The 16189-nt window shown below is 39.8% G+C and overlaps 1 protein-coding gene across 1 annotated transcript; it reads left to right on the top strand.

Moving 5' to 3' along the window:
• The first annotated feature begins 2091 nt into the window (after positions 1-2091).
• On the top strand, positions 2092-15204 carry NAPG (NSF attachment protein gamma). The gene is made up of 12 exons (XM_053986923.1): positions 2092-2205; positions 4272-4339; positions 5449-5533; positions 6124-6141; positions 6680-6710; positions 7167-7276; positions 7414-7480; positions 8798-8868; positions 9739-9817; positions 10308-10387; positions 11137-11266; positions 12228-15204. Exons 1-12 carry the CDS (start codon positions 2150-2152, stop codon positions 12375-12377), a joined length of 945 nt encoding a protein of 314 aa, XP_053842898.1. The 5' UTR covers positions 2092-2149; the 3' UTR covers positions 12378-15204.
• The last annotated feature ends 985 nt before the right edge of the window (positions 15205-16189 follow it).

Here is a 16189-nt window from a genome sequence, read left to right as displayed (position 1 = left end):
ACTAGTCTTGGAAATCTTTCGTCTGGTCATTCCAGTATAAAGTGTAACCAGACAGTGCACATGTGCAGTTTCACTAGAAAGTGAACAGATATTTACAACCCAGGGAACAGAGGAGGCCAGAAGCCCTAGCAAAAACAAACACACAAACTAGAAGTCATAAGTTTGGTGCTTCAGAACAATAATCTGAGATTATTCTGTCATTTAATGCTGCTGTCTAGGATTTAATTTTCCTGGTTAACACAAGTTTATTTGGAAGGCACGGCAGCAAGCTCATAGATATATGGCCAGATCTATCCTGGCTGACATTACGAGGGAAAGAAAAGACAGATGTGATGACACAGGAATATTTCTGATCATAGCTTCCTCTGCTTTATACCTGCTACCACTGAGCACTTGCCAAAAACCTTTTTTGTGTATTATGCAAGATTAGCTATTTTCTCCCAGTACTCCTGTGACAACTCATCTGCTTTTGAAAGCAGAAAACCTCTCTACAAGCTTTTCCCCTACATTGATCTAGGACACAGAATAATAGTATTTAAGATTTAGTGGGAATTTTCCACCATCTGCAATAGATGATAACCTCTCAAGTGCAATGCATGAACCAAAGTCAGAAAATTAGGTGTCCATGTCATCAAGGGAATGTGGGAAAAGGAAAAGGAAGGGAAAGCAATTCATACTTGTGTGTTTTATGACTACCTAGAGTAAAACAAATCACGTAAATATTACTTCTTTTCCCAGTTTGATGTAGAAACTTGTAAAGCTCTGATTTCTGTAAACGGTATGGACTTTCAGAGAATCACAGATTCACAGGATATTGAATTGGAAGGGACCCATAAGGATCATTTCAATGACTTGTAGGCTCTGGGAAGTTCTGCAAATTTAACCAGGTTCTTGCTTTGCTTTCTCTCTCTGGTGTTGATAAATACTTCACTTATTCAGATTGGAATAAAATAATGATGTTCAAGATTGGAGAAGGAATACCTTCCTGTGTTCAATGACTGATTTCTGTTTCTCAGGGATGTTTCACATTAACAAAACTAAGGCATCAAGGAAGCTGGACATACAAGCAATAATAGAGACTTTAGCATTTTTGACTTAATTACTGAGTGTATAATTTGGGTAACTTGCATGATTGCATGGCCTGTGTCAGCAGCTCTGGTGCGCTCAGCCACCACTCACACCTTCTGCATCAGATCTCTGTGTCAGACCGGCTGGAGACAACCTCTTGTTTTCACCAGCACTGAGTCAGAGGATCATGCCTCAGCAGAACTGCACCTGGAGGCTTCCTGAAGGCACGGCACACATTTATAAAAAACTGGCCTCCTTTGGAAAACTCTCGGACATGCAGATCTTGCTCGTTCCTGTTCTGGGCTGTGTCCAGTTCTGGGTTCCTCATTACAAGAAAGACAAGGAGCTACTGCAGAGCATCCAGCAGAGGCCACAAAGACCAAGCATCTCTCTTAAGAGGAAGAGAGGAAGACTGGGAGCTGGGCCTGTTTACTCTGAAAACTGAGACGGGATCCCATCATATTAATATCTCAAAGGAGGTGTCAAGAGGATGGTGCCTGGCTCTTTTTTGTGGTGCTTAGTGACAGGACGAGGAGCAATGGCCACAGAATAAAATGCAGGAAGTTTCACCTCAGCATAAGAACTTCACACTGAGGGTGGAAGAGCACTGGATTAGGCTGCCCAGGGAGGCCATGGAGTCTCCCTCTCTCGAGACATTCAAAATCCATCTGGACGCGTTCCTGTGTCACCTGCTCTAGGTGACCCTGCTTGGCAGGAGGGGTGGAGCAGATGATCTCCAGAGATCCCTTCCAAGCCTAACGATTCTGAGATTCTGTGTGTTTCTGTTTTTAAAAAACCTTCCGTCGGCCTAGCACAGGACGGGGCTGTGCGCGGGAGGTGCCCGCACAGCCCAGCGCCGGGCACTCGTGCCCGCACAGGCCGCGTCGGAGGCTCCGCGCCCGGGGCCGTCCCGCAGCACTCCGGGCGCTCGGGGCACTCCGGCCGCGGTCCCGGCGCAGGCGCAGGGAGCAGGCGGGGCCCGCGCCGCTCCTCCCGGTGCCCGTCATCCCTGCGCCGTTCCGTAGCCGCAGCGCAGGGAGGCGGAGGAGCGGGGCCGAGCCCGGCCCGCCCCGCTGGCGAGATGGCGGCGCAGAAGATTAACGAGGCGCTGGAACACATCGCGAAAGCGGAGAAATAGTGAGCGGAGGGCAGCGGGGCGGAGGGTGCGGGCTGGGGGGAGCTGGCGAGCGGCTGCTGAGCGGCTGCTAGCTCGGCACCCGCGCTGTCCGGGCCGCCCGGCGCTCCTGCCCCATGCAGGCGGCGTGTCCCCTCTGGCCTGGCAGCGGGGCTGAGGAGACTCCGTGTGCCAGGCGGCGGCACGTCGGGAGAAGGGGAGGGAGGTGGTGGTGCAGCGGGGGGCCGGTGCGGAGGGAGTATGGGGCATGGCTGCTCGGCCCCTCCTCTGCCTGAGGGGAGCCTCCCTACGGGGGCTGGGTGCTCTGGAGGGCCTGCGTCCCCGAACAGGGACGGTAAAGCGGCCCTAAGACTAAACAGGGGGGTCGGTGAGGCGGTGCGGCTCAGTGGCCTGGAGCCCGAGCAGTTCTCTTTAGGGCCTTGTGGCCTCTATTGCTCTGACCCTGACAACAAAGCGAGGGCTGCCACATCTGCCCTTCTGCTAAAGTTAGTGGGAGGAAGACAAGTCACAGACTCAATTAGATTGGAAAAGGTTTCTGAGATGATCGAATCCAACCTGTGACACACCACTTTGTCAACTAGACCAGGACAATGAGTGCCACATCCAGTCTTTCCTTAAACACCGCTGTTGATGGTGACTGTCACCTCCCTGGGCAGCCCATTCCAATATCTAATAACCCTTTCTGTGAAGAATTTCTTCCAAATGTCCATCCTAAACCTACCCTGGCACATCTTAAGGCTATAGACAAGTGTGAGAAAAGAGCTATGGAGACTGTGTTGGATAAAAGGGCTTGACTTTGCTGAGGTGGTTTATGTCTGTTTCCTGCCCGTGAGAAAAGTGTGATTGGTGCTTCTTAGGTGGTTTCAAAAACCTGTACTTAAGTTTATCTTGGAGAGCTTAACATCTATGATAGTCTGTTACTGTGTATTTTAATACCAAGTATTTTGCTTGTAAGTCTGAATTGCACAGAGTACAGTATAGATGTAATAGAGCTGACTAATCCAAGAATGCCATAGTTTTAGTAAGAGTAGTGACAGGCCTTCTGGAAATCATGGATCAAATTTATAAATTGGCATTGATGGAAAGCTTTGAAATCGTAAAAACCTGGCATATCTTACTCAAGTTACTTGACTGAAAGTGCCCTCCAGCAGAATTAATTTTAAGCTTATCTGGAGAGCACTTGAAATAAAAGGCACTGAGACCTCAAATTGTGTGTAGATTGAGTGCATTGTGTATTTCAGCTTGATGCATTTGAGACTCTGATTATGATAAAAATAACGCAATGTAAAGGCTTGTGTTAGAGTTACACGCTCTGGTTGTCATCCAAGTAAGACAGCAAGGCTGCCTTAGTATCCATATACAACTGTTTTGCCAATTAAAGAATGTTTGCATATGATGTATTGGCCTATAACAAATATGCAAGCAGACTGTAAAGTTATGGTAATATTTTAATTTCTTTTAAAAATGAGGGAAGTCAGCATATTGAATTCCAAATTGCCTAATCACACAACTAATTTTCCAATGTTCGTTTTCCCCTATGTATGCCTATGTGTGGCACCTTTTAGTGTCATGATCTATTTTAGACATATAAATGACATGTGAGTCTCTGTGTTGGTAACTAAATTCTTTTATTTGTGTATGCATTGGAGAGTCTTTGATAAATCTCAGAAGCAAAAAAATCCTGTAGAGGAATGCAGGAAACTTCCTGATGTGTGAAAAAAAAAACTATTGTCAGGTGTCATGGTATTAGAAATCTGGAGATACCATGTTGGTGTAGGAGGTAGTGTTTTTCGTCTGCTGACTTCTTACTGCTGAGAAAATGGACTTGGGAAAACTCTCTGGGAACAGTAGAAGCATGTTAGGGTGAGGGTTGTAACTATGGGAGATAATTGCAGTGCTTTATGCAATTCTTAACAGTGCTGGCATTTGTTTTTATGGTATTGATGCCACCATAGTATTGGCACATCAGTAATTGCTCATTTCCAGGGGTATTCTGAAGTTTGAAATGTATCTAAAGTGCCTTCATGGTAAAATATAAAATCTTTACTAATTGTTTCTTGTGTTTTAGCCTGAAAACTGGATTCTTAAAGTGGAAACCAGATTATGACAGTGCAGCTACTGAATATGGGAAGGCAGGTATGTGGCAGTAAATATGGCCATATATATTTCAAAGTATTCATCAAGCTTAGTCCCTTATAATGTTTTATGTATTTTTATTACATTACTGTGTAAGTAAAACTGTTGTGAAGACTAAATGTAAGATGAAACAACAAAAAATGCTCTTGGTAGCACTGTAAAATAAATTTCAGGTTGTACTTGGAGATCTAGAACAGTTTCCAAAACCAATTTTTTTTCAAGCTTGCAACTTCTATTTTTTATATTGCTATACATGACAAAAATAAAGCTTTCTTTCCTTCTTTAACTTGTCCACCCCCAAATCCTGTGACTTTATCTACAAAACAACAGACGTTCAAGCTGGTTTTAAAATTTTGCTTTATCATCATCTTATGAAATATTTCCTGTCAAAGACTGTCTCAGTAAGGTGAGATGCTGCCAGATGATTTCAGGTACAGTAGAGCCTCATTCCTCCCTTTTTCCACTGCCGAGACATGCTGAATATAAAATCCTTACCTGTTGATTTCTTTTTGTTCTTAAGCATTTTCTTCTTTCTCATAATAGTAATTTGTCATGGTCTTTTGGCTTCTTACTCTAGGCATTCCTGCTATTCACCTAAGACTGAATACAAAAATACAAACTTGGAAGAACAACTGGAGAATTTATAAATTGAAATTTATTTTAAATCTTACTTTATATTTTATTAGTTAAACAAGATAGAAATACATATTTGTACCCTGAAATGATTGTGCTGATGAAGATATGGGTATGCTTTGTTGGTGGCACATTCTGACTTTGTATAACTCCTAATGATTAAAATGATATAAATATGCATTCCTCCATATCTGTAAAATACAGGATGAGTGACTCTCAAAGTCCAGCTAAACACGTTGAGAGCTGTGTATGATACTATGTTAGTATGGAAGTGATGTTGATAATAAATATCTTTAATGGTAACTAAGTAACTAATGAAACAAGGAGAACTGTCGGGGATTTTTGGGAAGGCCTTGGTAAACTGTAACCATGCATTTAAAGAGCCTGTTTGCATCTTTAGGTTGCTAAACTCTCGAGCAGCAGTGGTAAAAAAAGAAGACAAGCTGTAAATAAAATCTTTATTTGCTTTTTTGCAGCTGTTGCTTTTAAGAATGCCAAGCAGTTTGACCAGGCAAGGGAAGCCTGTTTGCGGGAAGCTGAGGCACATGAAAACAACAAAGCGTATCTTTTCATTGATTGAAATGCTTTCTTTCTAAGAAGCTGACTAGTTGCTACTTAGATTGGAGTAATGGGGGTTGGTAACAGGTTATTTAATATATTTGCACATTTTGTCAGTGTAACAGAATTACTTTTTAAAAGTCTGTTCCTGTGTGCTCTCAGTGAGAAAACTAAAGAACTGTTGGTGAGAAAGTTAGTGTTGTCCCAAATAACAGCTGACAGGTGCCTGAGATACCTAGGTATTGCTTCAGAAATTTAATTGGTTTTTAGTTATCTACTAATGCATAGCATAAACTAAATGAGGCTCTGACATTATTACAGTACTTGTAGTACTGTTTAATAAGCAGGAACATATTTTAAGTAAGTGTGCTTTTACCAACTTTTTATGTAGCTATACATTGGTATATTGCATTTATTCTGACCTTAGAGTTATTAATTTTTGACAACTTGCCTGCAGTTGTAGTAGGTTAGATTTGCCTTTATGGGGTTCCTTGCTTTGAAATTAGTAGCTGTGTAAGATTTTGTACATTAATGTTTTTCCTGCATTATATTTTTGTGGCTTTTGTCCTTGACTTCAACAATTTCATGTCTAGTCTCTTTCATGCTGCCAAGTAAGTACAGACATGCTAAGTAATCTGAAACAGATTTTTTAACATACAGTACAAGTACATTTTGGTCTCAGAGTAAGTGTTTTGATTCAAGTAATTTTGCTGCTTCATAATTAGTTTAATGGAAGTGTGAGCTAGGAAAGTGTGAAAATGTGTAATGGCCACCTGAAGAAATTATTTTGGCATTCTTCAGCACCTTTTGATAGCAAATATTTTTTTCTTAGATGAACTTTTCATAATTTTGAGATTCTACACTGTTGAACTAATTAAGAAATGTTTAATTAAAGAGTTCTTCAGAGATGACAATAATCCAAATACTGCCTGAGGGTCAGGTTAGAATATATTTTTACCAGGGGGTGTGGTTGAATTTTGTAGAAGATAAAGTTACACGTGTGTCATTAAATGAAACACTTTAAATATCTTCAAAGCATTAAATATTAACAGTGAAGATGTTAGTCAGTGCATGTTAACTTATGCTTCATAACTACAGCTTGTTGTAATATACCATCTCTGACCAAATTGTACATTTTTTTCTCTGCAGAGCTTATGAACAAGCTGGCATGATGCTAAAGGTATTCTCATTTACTTTTTATTTTTAAGTTCTATTTAATAATTACAAATATTTTGCACTGTACTATTTTACAAATATATGTAAGCAAATTGCATATTCAAGTGATTTGTTTTTTGTTGACTCATAGTCCCCACCTCTGCCTTCAGTAGATTAGGAAAGCAACATTTGTATTTGGGGGGAAAAATAGTTTTCCTTTTGTAGAAGGAAAGAAGAGTTCCTCATGTCAGAGGGTAACAGAATAGTTAAACAAATAGCTTTTACTCTAAACTACCACAAGTTCATGGCTTACACAAAAGGTTAGTACTTAAAAGTAAGTTTTATGGAGTTGGTGGTCAACTTTCACTAGCCCTACACGTTTGTAAATTAAAATTAGAATCTTAATAAATAAGTTAGTGCAATTTGCTTGCACGTAAACTCCTTTCCTGACAACAGTGTTCCTGTGACCATTGCCTTGTAGGAGATGCAGAGGCTCCCTGAAGCAGTTCAGCTGATTGAGAAAGCCAGTATGATGTACCTGGAGAATGGGACACCAGACACAGCAGCCATTGCACTGGAACGGGCTGGAAAGTGAGTCTATCTTATAGGTGGCTAGAATCTGTGTAGGGCATGGGTGTGTCTGTGGTTTTCTTTTATGTCTTTTTGATGCTTTCAGGTAAAAAATATTTTCCTTTCATCTGAAGAGAAAGTATTGATGTTTATTACAGGTTAATAGAAAATGTGAGTCCAGAGAAGGCTGTGCAGCTCTATCAGCAAGCAGCGTCGGTGTTTGAAGTAAGTGGGGGATTTTTGTGGGAGTTTTTAGTTTGTTGGGTGCGGCTGTGCGTTACTTTTCCTGGCCCCGGTCGGCTCCCGAGCGCCCGGCTTGGGCGCCTTGGCTTCTCGTCGGGGTCGGCGTTTGCCGCTACTTCCGGGCGCTTCTGCAGCTGCGCCCTGGGGTGGGCTGGCCGCGTGTTGCTGTCGGCGCGAGGTAAGAAACGAAGAGGCAGGAATTCGTCCAAATCCATCCACGTGGCAGCTGGATGCTTTATTGGTTGCGATGGAGAAGATGCAGCCTGCTTCCAGCCTCACTTGGACAAATCTGGCCCCAAGGCTGGGGAGCTGCGGAGGGATATAGGGGTGGGACAGGGGAGGACAGGAGCTCTCCGCCCAATGACTACAGACACCGTGGTAGTGACGTGTGCCACAACAACCAATGGGAACACGACGGGGGCAGACACGGGGCTTTGGGGCGAGTGGGACCACGAGAATGAGGTGATGAGCACGGAACTGCTGGGGACTGGAGGGGGGAGTGGTCACAGGAGTGGCAGGGGAGAAAACCCAATGGCCAGCAGCCTGGGGCTAACTTCCATGGCGGGGGGAAACACGGGGGATGCACGAGGATACATAGGACCGGTAAGCTAACAAAGACCAGAACCCCCAGTCTGAACCCAAACCCAGGATGCAACAGTTGGGGTTTTTTTTTTTTCAGCTATAAAGTAAAGAAGAAGCCTAAGTTGAGGTTCTAAATTACATTTCCTTAATTTTACATCACTGGCTGTGTAATGAAGCTGAAGGCTTCTCATGCTGTAAAGAAGGAGATGACAAAAGTTAGGAGTCAGATTGCTTTGCCTTTTTCTCAGTTTAGGACTTGACAGAATCTGAATTTTGTAGTTCAAGTGTTCTGCCTCTTTTTGGGCAGAACAGAGGGTAGAGAATGTGTCTGCTGTTGAGTACTGGAACCCAAAATAATTTGAAATCCCTGAAGGCATAGAAGAAAAGATTTTGCTTGGTGCTCCACCCATTACATGAGACAATGATTTGCCTTTTTGCAAGTGGCTTTGATGTACTTTTCTATTGTCAGTTGTCATATGTTTTTTCAGATTAGCAAATTTGCATTGACATTCCTCTGCTGAGCAGATCCATATAGGAGCTGGCTGTGCAACTCAGGAGCACCAATACACTTCATGTTTCCCTTGAGTGTGTGAAATGCTCATCTTGTAGCTAACAGTTGTTCTGAGTTACAGGTGGCACACTTAGATTAAGATTTAGTGGTCTTAATTCTGTGCAAATGAAATAAGAATGTCCGAATTACTTTTTTCTCTTCTGTAGAATGAAGAACGTTTACGGCAGGCATTGGAAATGCTAGGGAAGGCATCAAGACTTCTGGTCAGAGGACGCAGGTATAGCTTTATCCCTTTTTGTTCTTTTAATGTAATTGAATCTTAAAATGTTGTGATTTTGATTGTGGCTTTTTGTCTTGGTGTTGTTTGGTTTATGTACTATTAACTCTTATTTGAGACTCGCTTCAAACTAAGATCCAGTTTCTGTAGGATATGCCATGTTCGTCCAGAAACCACCTGATTTTTTGTTCTGGGATGGGAGAGTGTGAGCTGAAAGACTTTTGCTCTGTGAAAACATCAGTTTTCATTAATTCTTAAACTACTTCAGGATTTTTTTGGGGTTTTTTTTCCCAACATTAATATGTAGAAAGTATTTGAAAGACTTCTATAGTTGTGGGATATAAAACGGAGGAATTAGGATTGACCTGAAGAATGAAATTTGCAGCGGTCTGATTCTGAACCTCATAAAGAAGAGTGAATCTTGGAGTCTCAGTGAGACAAGTTTAACTGTAAATTACTTACACCAAACTTGACCTTCATTTCATCTTAGACTTGCTTCACTGAAACATTTAGGTCCTTTAAGAACTATACTGCTAGTTCGTGGATGTCAGACTTAACTGACAGCTTATAGTAACCTCAGGACATATAGAAATATGTTAGTGTATATAACAAAGCATTTGTCTTGTACAGTGTTACAAAAATCAAAGTTTCTCTGAGTAAATACTAGAGATGTTCTTAGCACATAGACAAAAGGAATTGCTGACTATATATTTACCTAAACTCTTAGTAAGGTCTACTGCTGATTTTTTAGTTGTGTTGCTGTTTATTCCAGTAGACTTGCCACTGTATTAGTTAAACACTTTGTAATTAGCCTTGGGTTCATTGTGTTGTATTCCTGGCACTGATACTCCTGTTTTTTTTTCTTTTTAGATTAGATGAGGCTGCACTGTCTCTTCAAAAGGAAAAAAGTATTTATAAGGAAATTGAAAACTACCCCACTTGCTATAAGGTAAATTCTAAGAGAGAGCTTCTGATATTTCAATTTTTAAATTTTTGTTGTTACTGACATCTCACAGATGATGGGTACCTCTTGATTCGGTGATAAGTTTCATGCTGAATGATGATAGTTTGTGGTAGTGGTGTTTCCCCAAACTTTATCTGTGCTTTTGTAAGTTTTAAGATAAGATGCTATTATCTACAGGAGCTGTCAAAACTAAACAACACATAAAAAATCAAGATGTTATCAAAAAAACAAACTACAAAAACTGTTACTTGGGACAACAATCCATTAAAATGTTATAGGAGGTAACCTATTCATACCAGCTGAGAAGATGACTCTCTACTTTTTCACTAGATTGTTCTGACTCCCTTATATCAGTATCTTAGGATCATTGTGGATTGTAATGACCTTTCTCATACTAGATTATTAACAGTCTACTATTTTTCTCATATTTTATTGTTAATTTCTAAAGAATCATAAGGCTTTTTTTTTTGTTTAGAAAACTATTGCTCAAGTCTTAGTTCATCTTCATAGAAATGATTATGTTGCTGCAGAAAGATGTGTGAGGGAAAGCTACAGGTAAGTCTACTTTATGTCCTATAATTTTAAACTGAATGTTTCACTAGTGTAGATCTATCTTGCTTGACATTTTTCTTTCATAAATTTTTAACCTGCACTTCTGTTGACTTACAGTACAGTAATAATGTTCCCTGGTATATGGCTATCAGGAATCTTTTTCACACATAACAGATTTAACTGTAATAGCTACAGTGATTCTTCTTAACAAACCTAAAATACAAAGTCATAAAGAACTAGTTATGTGTGACAGGGGAAATGAGCTGGAAATTAAAAGTTCTTGTTATGTTACAGGAGAAAATTTTGGTGTCAAAATATGGATTAGTGTTTAACCGTGGCAGTTCCTCATTTCAGCTTTCATTGGAACTTCAGTAGCAAAGTCTCAAAACAACATTTTTTACTTAAACTGTGTGTTTAGTGAAATGAACATATGTATAAGTTAAATTGTAGTACTTTACCTTTAGAAATAATCTTTCAAGGTTAATCTTTAAACATCTTGCTTATGTTTTCCAAATCTCCAGTTTTATATACAGAAACTCATGACAGAATTTTTCTGTATGTGAAGTAGAGAAAGAGTTTATTGACTAATCAGGAAAAAATATTAAAAATCCAACATTCTTGTTTTGTCTTGACTATGATTGTGATTGACTATGATTGTCTTATTTGCAGTGTGCAAACTAATATTACTTAAAGTCTAATTTTTATGGATATGATTCATGTACCTGAAGAAATCAACTCTTAATTTCCTTCAGTATACCAGGATTTAATGGAAGTGAAGACTGTGCAGCCCTGGAGCAACTTTTAGAAGGGTATGATCAGCAAGATCAGGATCAAGTTTCTGAAGTCTGTAATTCTCCACTTTTCAAATACATGGATAATGATGTAAGTAGACAGATCCTGTGACTGGGGTTTTTTTTTTCAGGTTAAGAGGGTGGGGATGTTTTCCTAGTAGAGGAAAATAAGAGCACAATCTGTGTATTTAAAATTACTTCCTGTCATGCTGCCCTTTGGCTGTGAGCTTCCTGCATTCTTTTACTTTGCCTGCCAGTGATGGTGCTGCCTGCCTTTCAGATGGTGCAAAGGGTTAGGTGAAAGAACAGCTTGTTAAGGATTTGCTTAATTTGTTGAATGAGTTGACGAAAATTCAGTCCGCTTGTGCTTGCTTCCCTAAGGGCAAGAACAGTTTGCTGCTTCTGCTTTTTCCCAGAAATACTGTGCAGCAGATAAATGTGCATAAACATGAACAGAGCAGGATGCCTACAGGATGACATCATTGAATGTTTTTTTTTCCATTGCTTATTCTTTGTAAGGTACTCATTCAGATTTTGAATTTGGAGCAAGTAGTTGTGTCTCTTTCCCCACCATTTTTTGTTTAATTGAATTTGTAAATTGTGGGAAGTATAAGATAAGAAAGGTGTGAAGTAATGGAAACATCCATCCCTGCCAAACCTCGTAGCAGTATTGGCTAATTTCATTTAAGTGAATACTAAAAATTAGGTTGCTAGTCTTGGTGAACGACACTTGTAAAACTCTTTACATGATCTAATACTAGATAATAAAAGCTACATACTGGAATTATTTCTTTTCTACATAAAGCTTGAATCAGAGGAGCTATGTGGCAAATTTATTTGATAATACGCAGCATCAATACAGATCTCATATCCCATTCTCAGTATTTGAGAGAGAGAAAAATGGACCAGTGTTATGTTTATTCCAAGCTGGAAAAATACACCCTGAGAACATCATCACTCTGTTTTTGTACTGAATGTTGTCTGCTTGCTTATTGTGAGCATCAGTCAATTCTATGATAGTACAGAAATTAAACTTGCCTTGTTATTGCCAGTATGCCAAGCTTGGTCTTACCTTGGTGGTCCCAGGAGGTGGAATCAAGAAGAAATCGCCAAACGCTGCCCAAGACAAAGCCAGAGGACCAGCTGCAGTGGGCTCTCATGCTGATGAGGAAGAGGATGAATATTCTGGTGGACTATGCTAGCTGCAGACTAGGTTGTCATATCTGACTGAGTTGTGATGCTGAACATATCCAAAGGTACCAGATTTACCAGAGCTTCATTGCAATTGTGATATGGGAATCCTAATATTAACTTGGCAGCTTCCGGTGCAATGCAGGAAAAAATCATCATCTTGAAACATCTTTGGACTTCATCTCTTGCCTAGAAGGAGCTTCCTTAGGGCCTTGCCCTTCAGCTGATGGGAAAAAATTGAGGAGAGTTTTACTAAAAGCACAGTTTAAAAGAAACCAAAACTTCAGAAGCGCTGAAGGGGGCGTAGTACAAAATTTTAAATGCTGGATTTCAACAGGTGACACTTTTGGTCCCAGTAAGATGTTTGCAGTTGTCCTTGGAGTTAAATGTATGATCATTCATCTGGCTGTTTATCTCCTGTTTAAGACCATTTAAGGCAGACTGTGCCAGGCAGGATTTTCACTTGTGTAAGCACTAGGGGGAGCATTCAGTTTGTTTTCAACATGTTTTTACTGCACTGGGGAATATTATTTTAATACCTTGTTTTTACAGGATCCACATGAGTGTGAAAAACACTAAGTCAACTAGGTTGAAGTTATCTTGCAAGCTTAAAAATACACATCTGCCTTTCCTCATAAGAAATTTATTGACCTGAAGTACTTGGAAATAAATGTGTCCATAGTGTTTGAATGTGCACCTTAGAAAAGGAAGGCATGAACAACCATTCTTAGCAGTGTTTTTGAAGCATACCATAACCAAAAAAGAAACTGAAGTTAGCAGGTACTGTGCACTGAATATAAACTTGTGAAGACAAATGTTTAACAAAAACTTAGGTGGAATGTTTCAGTGATATGTTTGAGTTCATGAGTGTCCTAGGTGTTTCTTTGCTAATCAGTATACTAGTCTATGAAGACATTTTCAACTTCATATTTTCAAAGCATTGAACAGATATCTCCTATAAGTGGCATTTTTCAAACTTGCTTAGAATCCAAGGTAGCCAAATTTTAAGGCATCCTATTTCTATTTGGTTTCAAGTCATCACATGTTTTGCAAGCTTCTTTAGTGTCCTGAATTTGTTTCACCATTTTATGCTTAAAAGTTGTCAAGTCTAGAAGTTGCAGCTGTGGCTTGTTTTATCAGCAGGACCTAAGCAAGGTCTGCACTAGGGGTGGCATCACTTGGAATCCAGCAGGGATTTGTATGTGATGCCCAAAGTTCTGTAAACAAGAGACCAAAAGCACAGTCTGAAGTGTTGGGATAGTTTCTGCCATATTGAGGAAGTGGATGTCATCAAAAATATCAAGCATATGTCTGACAAAATTGTGTCAGACGTAATTGTGATGAAAGTTCAAATTTTAGAGGGCTAATGCGCACTTTCCTTGGGGTGAATAGCAGTCAGTAACTTTGAGAATTGCAGCATAATTTACTGTCACGTTAGAAAGTCACAGTATTCAATTTAATGGGTGTTCAAAAACCTGTTTTCTGTCTTTGTCTTGTGTAATAATAACCATGAGTTCTAAAGCTATTTAAGATGCACCTGTAGGTCTTCACTATCTGATGGGTAATTTCCCTTTGCTATTGATGATGTAATGTTTTAGCTCTATGAAATTTTAGGAAGTGAGTTGCTTTTCTCTGAGAATGCTTGCAGGTGTACATGAAAGATGGTTTTGAAGACTTTCCTAGAATTCTAGAATTCTTCTGGAATTTTTGCTGTTAGAAGAACTCACTGGTGTTTAACTGGATTTTAACTTCTGCCTTCTGGATTCGAATGAAGTTGAACATAGCACTTACTATGAGTGAGTCTTTATCACAGGTAGAAAAAAATGCACATGTAGGAACTCAGGGGACACTAAGTAATTTTCATCAAGCATTTTCTGCTCCTTCTAGTTCTGAAATCAGTTTTATTGTGTGAGCCCAAGGAGTCTGCTTTTTGTGTGTGTGAACAGTTGCATGTATCTGAAATGATGAGGTGTGTAAGAAAACTGGGAATTGCGTGTGCTTCTGTGGAAGAATTTTCAGATCTATTTAAACTGTGCTTGTAACACTAACAGGCCCTTAAAAGAAAATTTAAAATTTGTGTTGCATTTTTAAGTCATACTTTCCACATGGCAAAAAAAAAAAAAAAAAAAAAAAAAAAGTGCAAAACTGTCTTCCTCCCTTCTCAAATTGAGTATTTGTTTTGTGCCAAGTGTGGAAAATCTGGGACAAAACTGACTGGTACTAAACTTACTAAGCTGCCATTGAATTGACATTTCTGATTCTTAGTAGTAGACTCTTAATCTTTAATTGCAATGTTGCTGCAAAGACCAAATCTGCAGAAATGGAAGCGTCTGAAAATAAGATGGTCTATTTTATATAACTTATTCTCCTATTTTAGACAGTGAAAGTGTGTTAGGAATGTTGACTGCCTTTTAGTAAATGTTTAACTATAGAAGAAACTGTCTGTATATTATATGTTAGTGTTTGTTTCTATCTTTCAATGCAATTTGCACACTTATGTAAATACCATTTAAGTGATCTAAAATGGAAAATATAACATTTACAGCAAGAGAGTTTCCAAAACCAGTGTTGACTGTAATAAAAAAAATAAAGTTTAATTGTGCATGGAGGCTGAACAATGGCCGATGCAATGTTTATGTAAAATCAGAAGATTTCTAAATTATCTTTTAACTTAATAGTCAGATGATCAAGTGCAGTGTGAAACCTGTGCTTTACTTGTTCTTTTCCCAAATCTGTCGTGTAATAGAGTACAAAATGTGTTTGCAACAGCTCTACAGATGCTGCCTCTTGAGGCTGTGTGTTTCACCAACATGAAGAATAAAACTTGAAATTAATGCATATGTGGTAGCTTTCTCTGTTGTTGATCAGGTCCTGCTGAGGGCCACCATTTGAAAATGAATGTTAATTATATTTAATTGGTTACTGGGATAGATTTTCAAAGTGGTTTTTTTTGGCATGAGAATAAAAATTGGAATCAATGGAGAGCTGAAATCAATGGGGAGTTTGAAAAACAACTAGATTTCACACTGCTTAAGGATGTGAATTCTGTAACTCTTTGGAGACTTCATAATTGTAGAAAAATCACCTTTTCTACTGCTTTAAACTGAAACTTGCTGGAATATTTGAAGGTTAAAGAATCTGGCACTGAAGTTCTACCAGTGTAGTGGGAATTGTTCCTTAGATGCTACAAATATGCAGCTGTATAAAATTAAAAGAACTAAGCTGTTCTCGGGAGAAAAAAAAAAAAAAAGAAAAGCCGTGTCATCTAGATTTATAATAAGTAGTGAACTTTTTTGGATGCAGGAAATGGAAAAAAGAAGCAACCCCAACCTCTGCGACTAGTAGTGGTAATAAAATTGGCGGAAGTAGATGTAACTTTAGAGAGCAGAAGGGAACCGCTTGGGATCTGTGGTTTGAGTCTGAACAGGGCCATGAATCTCTGAGTTAATGGTCTGTAGAAGCCAGCATGCCCAGGAGCTGGGCTCGTCTCTTCCTCTGCCTCGAGACCTGCTGGGGAGGATGTGCAGAGTGTTGTCCCTGACCACCTTCCGCAGGGCTGGTGGCTCTTTGATTCAGAGTCGCTGCTGTTGCCCTTCTGCCGTGATTTCCAGAGTGGCTGTCAGTCTGGAACAAGAGCCGAGAGGCAGCTGCAAGGCTGCACGTACGTTTCAAGAACATGTGGCTGTTGTGATTCCTCTGCTGAGTCCAGTGGGAATAGGGGTAAGGAGCATGGCTGGACTCTGCAGTGCACACTGCCAGCATCTTCACTGGTGTGTGACCAGTGTGGACTGCGCCACAGAAATGTTCCAGTCCTAGAGTGACA

The sequence above is a fragment of the Vidua macroura genome, chromosome 1 (assembly GCF_024509145.1).
Source record: "Vidua macroura isolate BioBank_ID:100142 chromosome 1, ASM2450914v1, whole genome shotgun sequence".
In the NCBI taxonomy this organism is placed as follows: domain Eukaryota; kingdom Metazoa; phylum Chordata; class Aves; order Passeriformes; family Viduidae; genus Vidua; species Vidua macroura.
This window is presented reverse-complemented; position numbering and strand designations above follow the sequence as displayed.

What these genes read in the sequence shown, in the direction of transcription:
- NAPG (XM_053986923.1), top strand. Translation starts at nt 2,150, where the DNA reads ATGGCGGCGCAGAAGATTAACGAGGCGCTGGAACACATCGCGAAAGCG. An exon ending in ACTACCCCACTTGCTATAAG is followed by an intron (nt 9,818 to 10,307) that starts GTAAATTCTAAG and finishes TTTTTTGTTTAG; the next exon opens with AAAACTATTGCTCAAGTCTT. An exon ending in TGTGTGAGGGAAAGCTACAG is followed by an intron (nt 10,388 to 11,136) that starts GTAAGTCTACTT and finishes AATTTCCTTCAG; the next exon opens with TATACCAGGATTTAATGGAA.